This window comes from Heptranchias perlo, unplaced genomic scaffold (genome assembly GCF_035084215.1).
Source record: "Heptranchias perlo isolate sHepPer1 unplaced genomic scaffold, sHepPer1.hap1 HAP1_SCAFFOLD_954, whole genome shotgun sequence".
NCBI classification, from domain to species: Eukaryota; Metazoa; Chordata; class Chondrichthyes; order Hexanchiformes; family Hexanchidae; genus Heptranchias; species Heptranchias perlo.
In genome coordinates, this window is record NW_027139997.1 from 52122 (window position 1) to 69605 (window position 17484).

General features: G+C 60.3%; 1 protein-coding gene across 1 annotated transcript; it reads right to left on the reverse strand.

Moving 5' to 3' along the window:
* Positions 1-962: 962 nt before the first annotated feature.
* On the reverse strand, positions 963-14918 carry LOC137319967 (isocitrate dehydrogenase [NAD] subunit beta, mitochondrial-like). The gene is made up of 5 exons (XM_067981832.1): positions 14799-14918; positions 14131-14277; positions 6719-6813; positions 2896-2956; positions 963-1206 (listed from the first exon to the last, which is right to left on the reverse strand). The coding sequence occupies exons 1-5, from the start codon at positions 14859-14861 to the stop codon at positions 1129-1131; spliced, it is 444 nt and encodes a 147-aa protein (XP_067837933.1). The 5' UTR covers positions 14862-14918; the 3' UTR covers positions 963-1128.
* Between the last annotated feature and the right edge of the window lie 2566 nt (positions 14919-17484).

Here is a 17484-nt window from a genome sequence, read left to right on the forward strand (position 1 = left end):
ATATTAGGCAGAGTCAACATGGTTTTATGAAAGGGAAATTGTGTTTGACAAATTTATTAGTTTTTTGAGGCTGTAACTAGCAGGGTAGATAAAGGGGGACCAGTGGATGTCGTATATTTGGATTTTCAGAAGCATTCGATAAGGTGCCACATAAAAGGTTGTTACCTGGGGTTGGGTGATATATTAGCATTGGTTAAAGGGTTTGCAGGCTGTAATGTAACTAGTGGGGTGCCACAAGGATCGGTGCTCGGGCCTCAGCTATTTACAATCTATATTAATGACTTAGATGAAGGGACCGAGTATAATGTATCCAGGTTTGTTGACGATACAAAGCCAGGTGAAAGTAAGCTGTGGGGAGGACACAGTTTGCAAAGGGAAAGAGACAGGTTCAGTGAGTGGGCAAGAAGGTGGTAGATGGAGTATAATGGGGGAAATGTGAGGTTATTCACTTTGGTAGGAAGAATAGAAAAACAGAATATTTAAAATGGTGAGAAACTATTAAATGTTGGTGCTCAGAGAGTCTTGGATGTCCTCATCCAAAAACCACAAAAAGTTGTTATGCAGGTACAGCTAGCAATTAGGAAGGCAAATGGCATGTTGGCCTTTATTACAAGGGGATTGTTGTAGTATAAGAGTAAGGAAGTCTTACTACAGTTGTACAGAGCATTGGTGAGACCATTGGATATACTTGCCTTCGAGGGGGTGCAACAAAAGTTCACCAGATTGATTCCTGGGATGAGAGGGTTGTCCTATGAGAGGTTGAGTAGAACGGGCCTATAATCTCTGGAGTTTAGAAGAACGAGAGGTGATCTATCGTACACTCCCAGCAGGTTGACTGCCCCTTTTTTGTTCTTCAGCTCAACCCACAAGGCCCCATTTGATGATCCTTCTAACATACCCTGATCTCTTGTGATCCACAAATGAAGGATTTTGGCACCAGATTAAAACCCACCAGGGAAGGCCATGATTCCGGTGCCTTTATTCACATTTAACAGGTTTACACAGCACAGCACAGGCAGGGTAAACACAACGCCAGACACGGTGATCAACACTGACTCTATTGCAGCAGGGAACTTGTAGGATCTTCCCACCCACTAAATCCCATGGCGATCCTGGTACTGACACTGCTCAGAAGCCAAGATTGGCGATGACAGCGGCCTTGAACTCCGCTGAGGTTGAATATCCGCCCATGTCCGGGGTCCGAACCTGGGGAGGGAATAAACATCAGAGGTTTAAAAGTTAAACCATGTTTCCCTTATAGAGACTGGCACAGGAATTGGTCAGAGATTTACTGCCCTGAGCGAAACAATGTGACAGAGACGTGAAGTTTTTCTGATGGAATGTTTTATTTGTTACTAACTGGACAGGTCCAAGCGAGGGATCCTCAATGTCCAGGATTCAACAGGCATTGTAACAGACTGTCCTGGGTGCAAAGCAGCCTGCAGATCCATTCAGAACCCCCTGGAGTGATGTCCTGGTTACTTATATCTGTTCTTCAGTGTCAGTGATTCAGACACGAATAATCTTAGAAATTCACCGCTGGTGCGGTCGCCTGATCTGTAAATGTCATTTGTTCACATCATGATTGTTTTAATTCATGCAATGCTGATGTTTCTCCTCTCTGGATGTCAGTTAAACTCTTTAAAATCAATCAACAAAAAATGGAAAGTAATGATCGATAAATCAGGAATAACAAACAGCGGGAGGAGTGAATCATACCAGTGAATCGATCACGTGAATCATACCAGCTCTTGTGCAGGAGTCTCGGACATAATTTAAACCCTCAATTGCACCCCTGCCGAGTACTCCCTGTAATCACTGCAGACCCTGCACAGGAATCGGGCACTGAAAGAAGAGCAGAGGACGGGGAGAGTTAATGTTTAAACACTAATACTGGACCAGGGTCAGTGTGCGAGGCCTGTCCTGCTCCCCATTCAGATGTAGCCATTGGTGACCCTACTTTCCATAAACTCCATGTGGCCGGAACTCCCGGGGGGGTGGGGGATAAACTCTAACCTGGCACGGGGGTGGGGGGAGGGAGTCGCACCAGGGCCCAATGACAAGTCCAAACATGTGACGGGAGGAGCTGCTTCTAACGGGCCCCCCACCCAGACAGTGCCATCTAGCGGAGGCGAGGGGGGTGCAGGCTGTCGATGACGCTCTTCAGGAAATCACTGGTGGTGGAGTAACCGCCCATGTCTCTGGTCCGAACCTATCGGGGGGGGAGGGAGGGAGGGGGGGAATAATCAAAAGGAGAAAATTAAACAGAACAAGTTTAACTAAAATGAAATGAGGATAAATTAAAACAACCGATGCAAAATTCAGGAAAAATACATTAAAAGTCTGGTGCGCAATTCCAGTCAGTGTCACTCTGCCCCCCACACCCACCCATCCTCCCTCCACCAGACTCCCTCCCTCCACCCCCCCCACCCTCCCTCCGCCAGACTCCCTCCCTCCACCCCCCCACCCTCCCTCCGCCAGACTCCCTCCATCCCTCCACCCACCCATCCTCCCTCCGCCAGACTCCCTCCCTCCACCCCCCCACCCTCCCTCCGCCAGACTCCCTCCCTCCACCCCCCCACCCTCCCTCCACCAGACTCCCTCCCTCCACCCCCCCACCCTCCCTCCGCCAGACTCCCTCCCTCCACCCCCCACCCTCCCTCCACCAGACTCCCTCCCTCCACCCACCCATCCTCCCTCCACCAGACTCCCTCCCTCCACCCACCCATCCTCCCTCCGCCAGACTCCCTCCCTCCACCCCCCCACCCTCCCTCCACCAGACTCCCACCCTCCCTCCACCAGACTCCCTCCCTCCACCCACCCACCCTCCCTCCGAGAGAACAAGAAAAAGAGAGCGAGCGCGCGTACCCGGCTGGTCAGGGGTCTCCCACCTACCTTGCCGAGTTTGATGACCTTCTTTACTGCCTCGGAGATCATGCTGGAGTGAAATTCCAGGCTGGAGCAGAACACAAGGAGATTTTAGCCTTCCATTGGGTTCCATTTAAAGCAATTTTCAACAAGTTAAAATAAAATATCTACAGTTAGAATCAATTGAAGAAAATAACAACAGGGTGGAAAAAAAAAGAACCAAAAAAAGTCTGATCCCCACAGTGACCAACACAGCAGAGCGAGGGAGGGGGCGGGGGGGCGGGCGAGGGAGGGAGCGGCGAGGGAGGGAGCGGCGAGGGAGGGAGCGGCGAGGGAGGGAGCGGCGAGGGAGGGAGCGGCGAGGGAGGGAGCGGCGAGGGAGGGAGCGGCGAGGGAGGGAGCGGCGAGGGAGGGAGCGGCGAGGGAGGGAGCGGCGAGGGAGGGAGCGGCGAGGGAGGGAGCGGCGAGGGAGGGAGCGGCGAGGGAGGGAGCGGCGAGGGAGGGAGCGGCGAGGGAGGGAGCGGCGAGGGAGGGAGCGGCGAGGGAGGGAGCGGCGAGGGAGGGAGCGGCGAGGGAGGGAGCGGCGAGGGAGGGAGCGGCGAGGGAGGGAGCGGCGAGGGAGGGAGCGGCGAGGGAGGGGAGCGGCGAGGGAGGGAGGGAGGGGCGAGGGAGGGAGGGAGCGGCGAGGGAGGGAGGGAGCGGCGAGGGAGGGAGGGAGCGGCGAGGGAGGGAGGGAGCGGCGAGGGAGGGAGGGAGCGGCGAGGGAGGGAGGGAGCGGCGAGGGAGGGAGGGAGCGGCGAGGGAGGGAGGGAGCGGCGAGGGAGGGAGGGAGCGGCGAGGGAGGGAGGGAGCGGCGAGGGAGGGAGGGAGCGGCGAGGGAGGGAGGGAGCGGCGAGGGAGGGAGGGAGCGGCGAGGGAGGGAGGGAGCGGCGAGGGAGGGAGCGGCGAGGGAGGGAGGGAGCGGCGAGGGAGGGAGCGGCGAGGGAGGGAGCGGCGAGGGAGGGAGCGGCGAGGGAGGGAGCGGCGAGGGAGGGAGCGGCGAGGGAGGGAGCGGCGAGGGAGGGAGCGGCGAGGGAGGGAGCGGCGAGGGAGGGAGCGGCGAGGGAGGGAGCGGCGAGGGAGGGAGCGGCGAGGGAGGGAGCGGCGAGGGAGGGAGCGGCGAGGGAGGGAGCGGCGAGGGAGGGAGCGGCGAGGGAGGGAGCGGCGAGGGAGGGAGCGGCGAGGGAGGGAGCGGCGAGGGAGGGAGCGGCGAGGGAGGGAGCGGCGAGGGAGGGAGCGGCGAGGGAGGGAGCGGCGAGGGAGGGAGCGGGCGAGGGAGGGAGCGGCGAGGGAGGGAGCGGCGAGGGAGGGAGCGGCGAGGGAGGGAGCGGGGGAGCGGCGAGGGGGGAGCGGCGAGGGAGGGAGCGGGGGAGCGGCGAGGGAGGGAGCGGGGGAGCGGCGAGGGAGGGAGCGGGGGAGCGGCGAGGGAGGGAGCGGGGGAGCGGCGAGGGAGGGAGCGGGGGGAGCGGCGAGGGAGGGAGCGGGGGAGCGGCGAGGGAGGGAGCGGGGGAGCGGCGAGGGAGGGAGCGGGGGGAGCGGCGAGGGAGGGAGCGGGGGAGCGGCGAGGGAGGGAGCGGGGGAGCGGCGAGGGAGGGAGCGGGGGGAGCGGCGAGGGAGGGAGCGGGGGAGCGGCGAGGGAGGGAGCGGGGGAGCGGCGAGGGAGGGAGCGGGGGAGCGGCGAGGGAGGGAGCGGGGGAGCGGCGAGGGAGGAGCGGGGGAGCGGCGAGGGAGGGAGCGGGGGAGCGGCGAGGGAGGGAGCGGGGGAGCGGCGAGGGAGGGAGCGGCGAGGGAGGGAGCGGGGGAGCGGCGAGGGAGGGAGCGGGGGAGCGGCGAGGGAGGGAGCGGGGGAGCGGCGAGGGAGGGAGCGGGGGAGCGGCGAGGGAGGGAGCGGCGAGGGAGGGAGCGGGGGAGCGGCGAGGGAGGGAGCGGGGGAGCGGCGAGGGAGGGAGCGGGGGAGCGGCGAGGGAGGGAGCGGGGGAGCGGCGAGGGAGGGAGCGGGGGAGCGGCGAGGGAGGGAGCGGGGGAGCGGCGAGGGAGGGGCGGGGGAGCGGGGAGCGGCGAGGGAGGGAGCGGGGGAGCGGCGAGGGAGGGAGCGGGGGAGCGGCGAGGGAGGGAGCGGGGGAGCGGCGAGGGAGGGAGCGGGGGAGCGGCGAGGGAGGGAGCGGGGGAGCGGCGAGGGAGGGAGCGGGGGAGCGGCGAGGGAGGGAGCGGGGGAGCGGCGAGGGAGGGAGCGGGGGAGCGGCGAGGGAGGGAGCGGGGGAGCGGCGAGGGAGGGAGCGGGGGGAGCGGCGAGGGAGGGAGCGGGGGAGCGGCGAGGGAGGGAGCGGGGGAGCGGCGAGGGAGGGAGCGGGGGAGCGGCGAGGGAGGGAGCGGGGGAGCGGCGAGGGAGGGAGCGGGGGAGCGGCGAGGGATGGGAGCGGGGGAGCGGCGAGGGAGGGAGCGGGGGAGCGGCGAGGGAGGGAGCGGGGGAGCGGCGAGGGAGGGAGCGGGGGAGCGGCGAGGGAGGGAGCGGGGGAGCGGCGAGGGAGGGAGCGGGGAGCAACGAGGGGCGGACACCAACTCACCAATAACCTGCTCAGTGCAGGTGCTGCTTGGACCACTCAGCTCCAGTCCTTGATACAGATATGGACCTGAGCTGAATGCCAGGGGAGCGGTGAGAGTTGAGGTATGGATGGAGAATAGTGGCTGACAGGCCTTGGACTGAGTTTGACACCAAGGCCCTCGGTTAATGGGTCACAGGAAATGTCCTCCAGTGCCTGATACAAAGGAAGATGGTAGTGGTTGTTGGAGGCCAATCATCTCAGCCCCAGGTCATTGCTGCAGGAGTTCCTCAGGGCAGTGTCCGAGGCCCAACCATCTTCAGCTGCTTCATCATTAACCTTCCCTCCATCATAAGGTCAGGAATATGACTGTCTGCTGACGTTTCCCGGTGTTAAGCACCATTCACAACCCCTCCGATAATGAACCAACATCCAGACTTGGGCTGACAATTGACAGGTAATATTCATAGCAATTAAGTGTCAGGCGGTGAGCATCGCCAAAAACAATCTCCTTCTTGGTGGTAGAGGTCGCGGGTTTGGGAGGTGCTGTTGAAGAAGCCTTGGCGAGTTGCTGCAGTGCATCCTGCAGCCATGATGGTCATTGCCTGGCACTTGTCTGGCTCGAATGTTACTTGCCACTTATGAGCCCAAGCCTGGATGTTGTCCAGGTCTTGCTGCATGCAGGCTCGGACTGCTTCATTATCTGAGGGGTTGCGAATGGAACTGAACACTGTGCAGTTATCAGCGAACATCCCCATTCCTGACCTTATGATGGAGGGAAGGTCAGTTCCCAGTGTGGTCCATACCAGAGGGCAAATAAAAAAGCAGGAGGGAAGAGATTGAGGGGGGGGGGGGGTGGGAAGGGAAGAGATGGGGAGGGGGGTGGAAGGGAAGAGATGGGGAGGGGGGTGGAGGGAAGAGATGGGGAGGGGGGTGGAAGGAAGAGATGGGGAGGGGGGTGGAAGGGAAGAGATGGGGAGGGGGGTGGAAGGAAGAGATGGGGAGGGGGGTGGAAGGGAAGAGATGGGGAGGGGGTGGAAGGGAAGAGATGGGGAGGGGGTGGAAGGGAAGAGATGGGGAGGGGGTGGAAGGGAAGAGATGGGGAGGGGGTGGAAGGGAAGAGATGGGGAGGGGTGGAAGGGAAGAGATGGGGAGGGGGTGGAAGGGAATAGCCAGCTTGATGATACTGGCCTTCAAGTTGAGAAGTTGAAAGGTTAACGCCGAGAGCTGAGAGTGGAGCTTGTACAGGATGGAGGAGCAGTGGGACTTACTTCAGGTGCCTCAGCATATTGGCGGAGCTCAGTAACATGGCGGTGGGGTTCGCAATGTTCCGACCCATGGCCTGTGAAAAGGGATGTCGAGCGCCCTGAAATAAAACACGGACAGTCAGTCGGTCGGGCACGGTCAGTCGGGCACAGTCAGTCGGGCACAGTCAGTCGGGCACAGTCAGTCGGGCACAGTCAGTCGGGCACAGTCAGTCGGGCACAGTCAGTCGGCACAGTCAGTCGGGCACAGTCAGTCGGGCACAGTCAGTCGGGCACAGTCAGTCGGGCACAGTCAGTCGGGCACAGTCAGTCGGGCACAGTCAGTCGGGCACAGTCAGTCGGGCACAGTCAGTCGGGCACAGTCAGTCGGGCACAGTCAGTCGGGCACAGTCAGTCGGGCACAGTCAGTCGGGCACAGTCAGTCGGGCACAGTCAGTCGGGCACAGTCAGTCGGGCACAGTCAGTCGGGCACAGTCAGTCGGCACAGTCAGTCGGGCACAGTCAGTCGGGCACAGTCAGTCGGGCACAGTCAGTCGGGCACAGTCAGTCGGGCACAGTCAGTCGGGCACAGTCAGTCGGGCACAGTCAGTCGGGCACAGTCAGTCGGGCACAGTCAGTCGGGCACAGTCAGTCGGGCACAGTCAGTCGGGCACAGTCAGTCGGGCACAGTCAGTCGGGCACAGTCAGTCGGGCACAGTCAGTCGGGCACAGTCAGTCGGGCACAGTCAGTCGGGCACAGTCAGTCGGGCACAGTCAGTCGGGCACAGTCAGTCGGGCACAGTCAGTCGGGCACAGTCAGTCGGGCACAGTCAGTCGGGCACAGTCAGTCGGGCACAGTCAGTCGGGCACAGTCAGTCGGGCACAGTCAGTCGGGCACAGTCAGTCGGGCACAGTCAGTCGGGCACAGTCAGTCGGGCACAGTCAGTCGGGCACAGTCAGTCGGGCACAGTCAGTCGGGCACAGTCAGTCGGGCACAGTCAGTCGGGCACAGTCAGTCGGGCACAGTCAGTCGGGCACAGTCAGTCGGGCACAGTCAGTCGGGCACAGTCAGTCGGGCACAGTCAGTCGGGCACAGTCAGTCGGGCACAGTCAGTCGGGCACAGTCAGTCGGGCACAGTCAGTCGGGCACAGTCAGTCGGGCACAGTCAGTCGGGCACAGTCAGTCGGGCACAGTCAGTCGGGCACAGTCAGTCGGGCACAGTCAGTCGGGCACAGTCAGTCGGGCACAGTCAGTCGGGCACAGTCAGTCGGGCACAGTCAGTCGGGCACAGTCAGTCGGGCACAGTCAGTCGGGCACAGTCAGTCGGGCACAGTCAGTCGGGCACAGTCAGTCGGGCACAGTCAGTCGGGCACAGTCAGTCGGGCACAGTCAGTCGGGCACAGTCAGTCGGGCACAGTCAGTCGGGCACAGTCAGTCGGGCACAGTCAGTCGGGCACAGTCAGTCGGGCACAGTCAGTCGGGCACAGTCAGTCGGGCACAGTCAGTCGGGCACAGTCAGTCGGGCACAGTCAGTCGGGCACAGTCAGTCGGGCACAGTCAGTCGGGCACAGTCAGTCGGGCACAGTCAGTCGGGCACAGTCAGTCGGGCACAGTCAGTCGGCACAGTCAGTCGGGCACAGTCAGTCGGGCACAGTCAGTCGGGCACAGTCAGTCGGGCACAGTCAGTCGGGCACAGTCAGTCGGGCACAGTCAGTCGGGCACAGTCAGTCCGGGCACAGTCAGTCGGGCACAGTCAGTCGGGCACAGTCAGTCGGGCACAGTCAGTCGGGCACAGTCAGTCGGGCACAGTCAGTCGGGCACAGTCAGTCGGGCACAGTCAGTCGGGCACAGTCAGTCGGGCACAGTCAGTCGGGCACAGTCAGTCGGGCACAGTCAGTCGGGCACAGTCAGTCGGGCACAGTCAGTCGGGCACAGTCAGTCGGGCACAGTCAGTCGGGCACAGTCAGTCGGGCACAGTCAGTCGGGCACAGTCAGTCGGGCACAGTCAGTCGGGCACAGTCAGTCGGGCACAGTCAGTCGGGCACAGTCAGTCGGGCACAGTCAGTCGGGCACAGTCAGTCGGGCACAGTCAGTCGGGCACAGTCAGTCGGGCACAGTCAGTCGGGCACAGTCAGTCGGGCACAGTCAGTCGGCACAGTCAGTCGGGGCACAGTCAGTCGGGCACAGTCAGTCGGGCACAGTCAGTCGGGCACAGTCAGTCGGGCACAGTCAGTCGGGCACAGTCAGTCGGGCACAGTCAGTCGGGCACAGTCAGTCGGGCACAGTCAGTCGGTGCACAGTCAGTCGGGCACAGTCAGTCGGGCACAGTCAGTCGGGCACAGTCAGTCGGGCACAGTTCAGTCGGGCACAGTCAGTCGACGCTCTGTCAGTCGACGCACTCTGATATTGGGCACAGTCAGTCGAGTCAGTCGGGCACAGTCAGTCGGGCACAGTCAGTCGGGCACAGTCAGTCGGGCACAGTCAGTCGGGCACAGTCAGTCGGGCACAGTCAGTCGGGCACAGTCAGTCGGGCACAGTCAGTCGGGCACAGTCAGTCGGGCACAGTCAGTCGGGCACAGTCAGTCGGGCACAGTCAGTCGGGCACAGTCAGTCGGGCACAGTCAGTCGGGCACAGTCAGTCGGGCACAGTCAGTCGGGCACAGTCAGTCGGGCACAGTCAGTCGGGCACAGTCAGTCGGGCACAGTCAGTCGGGCACAGTCAGTCGGGCACAGTCAGTCGGGGACAGTCAGTCGGGGACAGTCAGTCGGGGACAGTCAGTCGGGGACAGTCAGTCGGGGACAGTCAGTCGGGGACAGTCAGTCAGTCGGGGACGGTCAGTCAGTCGGGGACGGTCAGTCAGTCAGTCGGGGACGGTCAGTCAGTCAGTCGGGGACGGTCAGTCAGTCAGTCGGGGACGGTCAGTCAGTCAGTCGGGACGGTCAGTCAGTCAGTCGGGGACGGTCAGTCAGTCAGTCAGTCGGGGACGGTCAGTCAGTCAGTCAGTCGGGGACGGTCAGTCAGTCAGTCAGTCGGGGACGGTCAGTCAGTCAGTCAGTCGGGACGGTCAGTCAGTCAGTCGGGGACGGTCAGTCAGTCAGTCGGGGACGGACAGTCAGTCAGTCGGGGACGGACAGTCAGTCAGTCGGGGACGGACAGTCAGTCAGTCGGGGACGGACAGTCAGTCAGTCAGTCGGGACAGTCAGTCAGTCAGTCAGTCGGGGACGGTCAGTCAGTCAGTCGGGGACGGTCAGTCAGTCAGTCGGGGACGGTCAGTCAGTCAGTCGGGGACGGTCAGTCAGTCAGTCGGGGACGGTCAGTCAGTCAGTCAGTCAGGGGCAGCGTCAGTCAGGGACAGAACAGGAACCATCCGAGCTACAGGCATTGAACCAAATCATTTAACAATTTTCATTTATACAGCGCCTTTAATGTAATAAAACATCCCAAAGGCACTTTGCAGGAGCGACTATCAAACAAACTTGGACATCGAGCCACAGAAGGAGATATTAGAACAGGTAACCAGAAGCTTGGTCAAATCGAGGCGATCCTGGACTGGGAGCCAATGTTGGTCAGGGGTGATGGGTGAACGGGACTTGGTGTGAGTTAGGATACGGGCAGCAGAGTTTTGGATCAGCTCAAGTTCATGGTTCAAAATCATGAAGGGTCTAGCTAGAGTAGATGGAGAGAAACTGTTCCCATTGGCGGAAGGGTCAATGACCAGAGGACCTAGATTTAAGGTGATTGGCAAAAGAACCAAAGGTGACATGAGGAAAAACTTTTTTACACAGCGAGTGGTTAGGATCTGGAATACACTGCCCGAGGGGTTGGTGGAGGCAGATTCAATCACAGAGTCATAGAGTTATACGGCACGGATAGAGGCCCTTCGGCCCATCGTGTCCGCGCCGGCCATCAGCCCTGTCTTATCTAATCCCATATTCCAGCATTTGGTCCGTAGCCTTGTATGCTATGGCATTTCAAGTGCTCATCCAAATGCTTCTTGAATGTTGTGAGGGTTCCTGCCTCCACAACCCTCTCAGGCAGTGAGTTCCAGACTCCAACCACCCTCTGGGTGAAAAAGTTCTTTCTCAAATCCCCTCTAAACCTCCCTCCTTTTACCTTGAATCTATGTCCCCTTGTTATAGAACCCTCAACGAAGGGAAAAAGCTCCTTAGTATCCATCCTATCTGTGCCCCTCATAATTTTGTACACCTCAATCATGTCCCCCCTCAGCCTCCTCTGCTCCAAGGAAAACAAACCCAATCTTCCCAGTCTCTCTTCATAGCTGAAGCGCTCCAGCCCTGGTAACATCCTGGTGAATCTCCTCTGCACCCTCTCCAAAGCGATCACATCCTTCCTGTAGTGCGGCGACCAGAACTGCACACAGTACTCCAGCTGTGGCCTAACCAGTGTTTTATACAGCTCCATCATAACCTCCTTGCTCTTATATTCTATGCCTCGGCTAATAAAGGCAAGTATCCCATATGCCTTCTTTACCACCTTATCTACCTGTTCCGCCGCCTTCAGGGATCTGTGAACTTGCACACCAAGATCCCTCTGACCCTCTGTCTTGCCTAGGGTCCTCCCATTCATTGTGTATTCCCTTGCCTTGTTAGTCCCTCCAAAGTGCATCACCTCGCACTTTTCCGGGTTAAATTCCATTTGCCACTGTTCCGCCCATCTGACCAACCCATCTATATCGTCCTGCAGACTGAGGCTATCCTCCTCGCTATTTACCACCCTACCAATTTTTGTATCATCAGCGAACTTACTGATCATACCTTTTACATTCATATCCAAGTCATTAATGTAGACCACAAACAGCAAGGGACCCAGCACCGATCCCTGTGGTACCCCACTGGCCACAGGCTTCCAGTCACAAAAACAACCTTCGACCATCACCCTCTGCCTTCTGCCACTAAGCCAGTTTTGTATCCAAAGTGCCAAGGCACCCTGGACTCCATGGGCTCGTACCTTCTTGACCAGTCTCCTGTGGGGGACTTTATCGAAGGCCTTACTGAAATCCATGTATACCACATCCACTGCGTTACCCTCATCCACACGCCTAGTCACCCCCTCAAAAAATTCAATCAAATTAGTCAGACATGATCTTCCCTTGACAAAGCCATGTTGACTATCCCTGATTAATCCTTGCTTCTCCAAGTGGAGACTAATTTTGTCCTTCAGAATTTTTTCCAATAATTTTCCTACCACTGATGTTAGGCTCACTGGCCTGTAGTTCCCCGGTTTTTCCCTACTCCCCTTCTTGAATAATGGTACTACATTAGCGGTTCTCCAGTCCTCTGGCACATCCCCTATGGCCAGAGAGGTTCTGAATATATGTGTCAGAGCCCCCGCAATCTCCTCCTTTGCCTCACAAAGTAGCCTGGGATACATTTCGTCCGGGCCTGGGGATTTATCCATTTTTAGGCCTGCTAAAACCGCCAATACCTCCTCCCGCTCGATGTTAATATGTTTGAGTATATCACAGTCCCCCTGCCGTATTTCTATGTCTACGTCGTCCTTCTCCATAGTGAAAACAGATGCAAAAAATTCATTTAGAACCCCTCCTACATCTGCCGGCTCCACACACAGATTGCCATTTTTGTCCCTAATGGGCCCTATTTTTTCCCTAGTTATCCTGTTACCCTTACTATACTTATAAAACATCTTAGGATTTTCCTTTATTTTGCTCGCCAGTGTTATTTCATGGCCCCTCCTTGATCTCCTAATTTCTTTTTTAAGTATCCCCCTGCACTTTTTGTACTCCTCTAGGGCTTCCTCCGTCATAGCCTTCAAAAGGGAACTGGATAAGTACTTGAAAGGAAAAAATTTGCAGGGCTACAGGGATAGGGTGGGGGAGTGGGACTAGCTGGATTGCTCGTGCACAGAGCCGGCACGGACTCGATGGGCTGAAAGGCCTCCTTCTGTTCTGTAACCTTTCTATGATTCTAAGTTATGGAGGGTTCAGGGTGTGAGGCCGGCCAGGAGAGCATTGGAATAGTCAAGTCTATAGGTAACAAAGGCATGGATGAGGGTTTCAGCAGCAGATGGGCTGAGGCGGGGGCAGAGACGGGCGATGTTACGGAGGTGGAAGTAGATGGTCTTGGTGATGGAGCGGATATGGGGTCAGAAGCTCATCTCAGGGTCAGATAGGACGTCAAGGTTACGAACGGTCTGGTTCAGCCTCAGACAGTGGGATGGAGTCGGGGTCTAGGGAACGGAGTTTACGACAGGGACCGAAGACAATGGCTTCAGTCTTCCCAATGTTTAGTTGGAGGAAATTTCTGCTCATCCAGGACTGGCTGTTGGACAAAGAGTGTGACAAATCGAAGGCAGTGGTGGGGTCGAGAAGGGAGGCGGTGGTGAGGTAGAGCTGGGGGTCGTCAGCATACTTGCAGAATCTGACGTGTTTTCAGATGATGTCGCCGAGGGGCAGCATGTAGATGAGAAACGGGGGGGGAAAGGTTAGATCCTGGGGGACTCCAGAGTACAAGCTACAAACACTGATCCCTCAATCATTTAACAACACTTCAGTACTGTTCCACCCTGTCCCAGAGTGTGAAAGGACAGTGTCTGACCCACTGTCCCAGAGTGTGAAAGGACAGTGTCTGACCCACTGTCCCAGAGTGTGAAAGGACAGTGTCTGACCCACTGTCCCAGAGTGTGAAAGGACAGCGTCTGACCCACTGTCCCAGAGTGTGAAAGGACAGTGTCTGACCCACTGTCCCAGAGTGTGAAAGGACAGTGTCTGACCCACTGTCCCACAGTGTGAAAGGTCAGTGTCTGACCCACTGTCCCAGAGTGTGAAAGGACAGTGTCTGACCCACTGTCCCAGAGTGTGAAAGGACAGTGTCTGACCCACTGTCCCAGAGTGTGAAAGGACAGTGTCTGACCCACTGTCCCAGAGTGTGAAAGGACAGTGTCTGACCCACTGTCCCAGAGTGTGAAAGGACAGCGTCTGACCCACTGTCCCAGAGTGTGAAAGGACAGTGTCTGACCCACTGTCCCAGAGTGTGAAAGGACAGTGCCTGACCCACTGTCCCACAGTGTGAAAGGACAGTGTCTGACCCACTGTCCCAGAGTGTGAAAGGACAGTGTCTGACCCACTGTCCCAGAGTGTGAAAGGACAGTGTCTGACCCACTGTCCCAGAGTGTGAAAGGACAGTGTCTGACCCACTGTCCCAGAGTGTGAAAGGACAGTGTCTGACCCACTGTCCCAGAGTGTGAAAGGACAGTGTCTGACCCACTGTCCCAGAGTGTGAAAGGACAGTGTCTGACCCACTGTCCCAGAGTGTGAAAGGACAGTGTCTGACCCACTGTCCCAGAGTGTGAAAGGACAGCGTCTGACCCACTGCCCCCCTCCCCCTCGGTTCGAAGCCCGTGGCTGGTTGCTGCCCCTTGTTTAACGGGGTGACACAGACGCTGATCCTGTTACGTTACCGTTTCGAAGACCGCGTACTCTGCGCTGAAACTCTCTCTTGGGACCACCCCAGCTCCGCCCACCAGTCCCGCCGCCAGATTGTCAATGATGTTTCCATAGAGATTCGGCATGACCAGCACATCGAACTGATACGGATTGGACACGAGCTGTGGGTCAGAGGACAGAGAGTCAGTGCTGGTCGACCGGGGAAAGGTACAGACCTACACTGGGGGCCGGGGGCTGGGATGAGGTGATATTTACCCACAGGGGGGCGCGCCGTTATCACAGGGGGGGACGTTATGGTCTTTACCCGGGGGGGGGGGGGGGAACACACGTTATGGTATCTATCCCCGGAGGGGGGGGGGCGTTATGGTCTTTACCCGGGGGGGGGGGGGGGGGACACACACATATTACGGTATCTTCCCGGGGGGGGGGGGGGGAACGTTATGGTCTTTACCCGGGGGGGGGGAACGTTATGTTAATTACCACGGTGGGGGGGGGGGGGGGGAACGTTATGGTCTTTACCCTGGGGAGGGCTGGAACGTTATGGTCTTTACCCCGGGGAGGGGGGATGTTGTGGTATTTAACCCGGGGAGGGGACGATGTGGTATTTATCCCGGGGGGGTGTGGGGGGGGGGGGGTGGGGGACGTTATGGTCTTTACCCCGGGGGGGGGGGGATGTATTTACCTGCATGCAGCAGTTGTCGATGATTACGGACTCGTACTTGATCCTGGGGTAGAGTTCAGCCATCTCCCGACAGCACTGCAGGAACAGGCCGTCACCCAACTTCCTGGGAGTGAGAACAAGAAACAGAATCACTGAGGGGGGGGACAGAGGACAAACGGGGAATGGGGGGGGGGGGGGGACAGAGGACAAACGGGGAATGGGGGGGGGGGGGGGACAGAGGACAAACGGGGAATGGGGGGGGGACAGAGGACAAACGGGGAATGGGGGGGGGGGGGGACAGAGGACAAACGGGGAATGGGGGGGAGTGGGGGGGGACAGAGGACAAACGGGGAATGGGGGGGGGGGGGACAGAGGACAAACGGGGAATGGGGGGGGGGGGACAGAGGACAAACGGGGAATGGGGGGGGGGGGGGACAGAGGACAAACGGGGAATGGGGGGGGGGGGGGGACAGAGGACAAACGGGGAATGGGGGGGGGGGGACAGAGGACAAACGGGGAATGGGGGGGGGGGGGACAGAGGACAAACGGGGAATGGGGGGTGGGGGGGGACAGAGGACAAACGGGGAATGGGGGGGGGGGGGACAGAGGACAAACGGGGAATGGGGGGGGGGGGGGACAGAGGACAAACGGGGAATGGGGGGGGGGGGGACAGAGGACAAACGGGGAATGGGGGGGGGGGGACAGAGGACAAACGGGGAATGGGGGGGGGGGGGACAGAGGACAAACGGGGAATGGGGGGGGGGGGACAGAGGACAAACGGGGAATGGGGGGGGGGGGGACAGAGGACAAACGGGGAATGGGGGGGGGGGGGACAGAGGACAAACGGGGAATGGGGGGGGGGGGGGGACAGAGGACAAACGGGGAATGGGGGGTGGGGGGGACAGAGGACAAACGGGGAATGGGGGGTGGGGGGGACAGAGGACAAACGGGGAATGGGGGGGGGGGGGGGACAGAGGACAAACGGGGAATGGGGGGTGGGGGGGACAGAGGACAAACGGGGAATGGGGGGTGGGGGGGGACAGAGGACGAACGGGGAATGGGGGTGGGGGGGACAGAGGACGAACGGGGAATGGGGGGGGGGGGGGGACAGAGGACAAACGGGGAATGGGGGGGGGGGGGGACAGAGGACAAACGGGGAATGGGGGGGGGGGGGGACAGAGGACAAACGGGGAATGGGGGGGGGGGACAGAGGACAAACGGGGAATGGGGGGGGGGGGACAGAGGACAAACGGGGAATGGGGGGTGGGGGGGACAGAGGACAAACGGGGAATGGGGGGGGGGGGACAGAGGACAACGGGGAATGGGGGGTGGGGGGGGACAGAGGACAAACGGGGAATGGGGGGTGGGGGGGACAGAGGACAACGGGGAATGGGGGGGGGGGGGACAGAGGACAAACGGGGAATGGGGGGGGGGGGACAGAGGACAAACGGGGAATGGGGGGTGGGGGGACAGAGGACAAACGGGGAATGGGGGGGGGGGGGACAGAGGACAAACGGGGAATGGGGGGGGGGGGACAGAGGACAAACGGGGAATGGGGGGGGGGGGGACAGAGGACAAACGGGAATGGGGGGGGACAGAGACAAACGGGGAGGGGGGGGGGGACAGAGGACAAACGGGGAATGGGGGGGGGGGGGGACAGAGGACAAACGGGGAATGGGGGGGGGGGGACAGAGGACAAACGGGGAATGGGGGGGGGGGGGACAGAGGACAAACGGGGAATGGGGGGGGGGGGGACAGAGGACAAACGGGGAATGGGGGGGGGGGGACAGAGGACAAACGGGGAATGGGGGGTGGGGGGGACAGAGGACAAACGGGGAATGGGGGGGGGGGGGACAGAGGACAAACGGGGAATGGGGGGGGGGGGGGACAGAGGACAAACGGGGAATGGGGGGGGGGGGGACAGAGGACAAACGGGGAATGGGGGGGGGGGGGACAGAGGACAAACGGGGAATGGGGGGGGGGGGGGGACAGAGGACAAACGGGGAATGGGGGGGGGGGGGACAGAGGACAAACGGGGAATGGGGGGGTGGGGGGGACAGAGGACAAACGGGGAATGGGGGGGGGAGGAGGGGGGGGGGGACAGAGGACAAACGGGGAATGGGGGGTGGGGGGACAGAGGACAAACGGGGAATGGGGGGGGGGGGGGGACAGAGGACAAACGGGGAATGGGGGGTGGGGGGACAGAGGACAAACGGGGAATGGGGGGGGGGGGGGGACAGAGGACAAACGGGGAATGGGGGGGGGGGGGGACAGAGGACAAACGGGGAATGGGGGGGGGGGGGGACAGAGGACAAACGGGGAATGGGGGGTGGGGGGACAGAGGACAAACGGGGAATGGGGGGTGGGGGGGACAGAGGACAAACGGGAATGGGGGGTGGGGGGGACAGAGGACAAACGGGGAATGGGGGGGGGGGGGACAGAGGACAAACGGGGAATGGGGGGGGGGGGGACAGAGGACAAACGGGGAATGGGGGGGGGGGACAGAGGGACAAACGGGGAATGGGGGGGGGGGGGACAGAGGACAAACGGGGAATGGGGGGGGGGACAGAGGACAAACGGGGAATGGGGGGGGGGGGGGGGACAGAGGACAAACGGGGAATGGGGGGGGGGGGGGGACAGAGGACAAACGGGAATGGGGGGGGGGGGGACAGAGGACAAACGGGGAATGGGGGGGGGACAGAGGACA

Excerpts from the sequence above, each read along its gene's own strand:
- LOC137319967 (XM_067981832.1), bottom strand. The coding sequence starts at position 14,861 with ATGGCTGAACTCTACCCCAGGATCAAGTACGAGTCCGTAATCATCGAC. Across the intron at positions 2,957-6,718 it reads AATATGCTGAGGCACCTGAA|CCTGGAATTTCACTCCAGCA; the intron begins GTAAGTCCCACT and ends GTTCTGCTCCAG. Across the intron at positions 1,207-2,895 it reads AGGTCATCAAACTCGGCAAG|GTTCGGACCCCGGACATGGG; the intron begins GTAGGTGGGAGA and ends TTCCCTCCCCAG.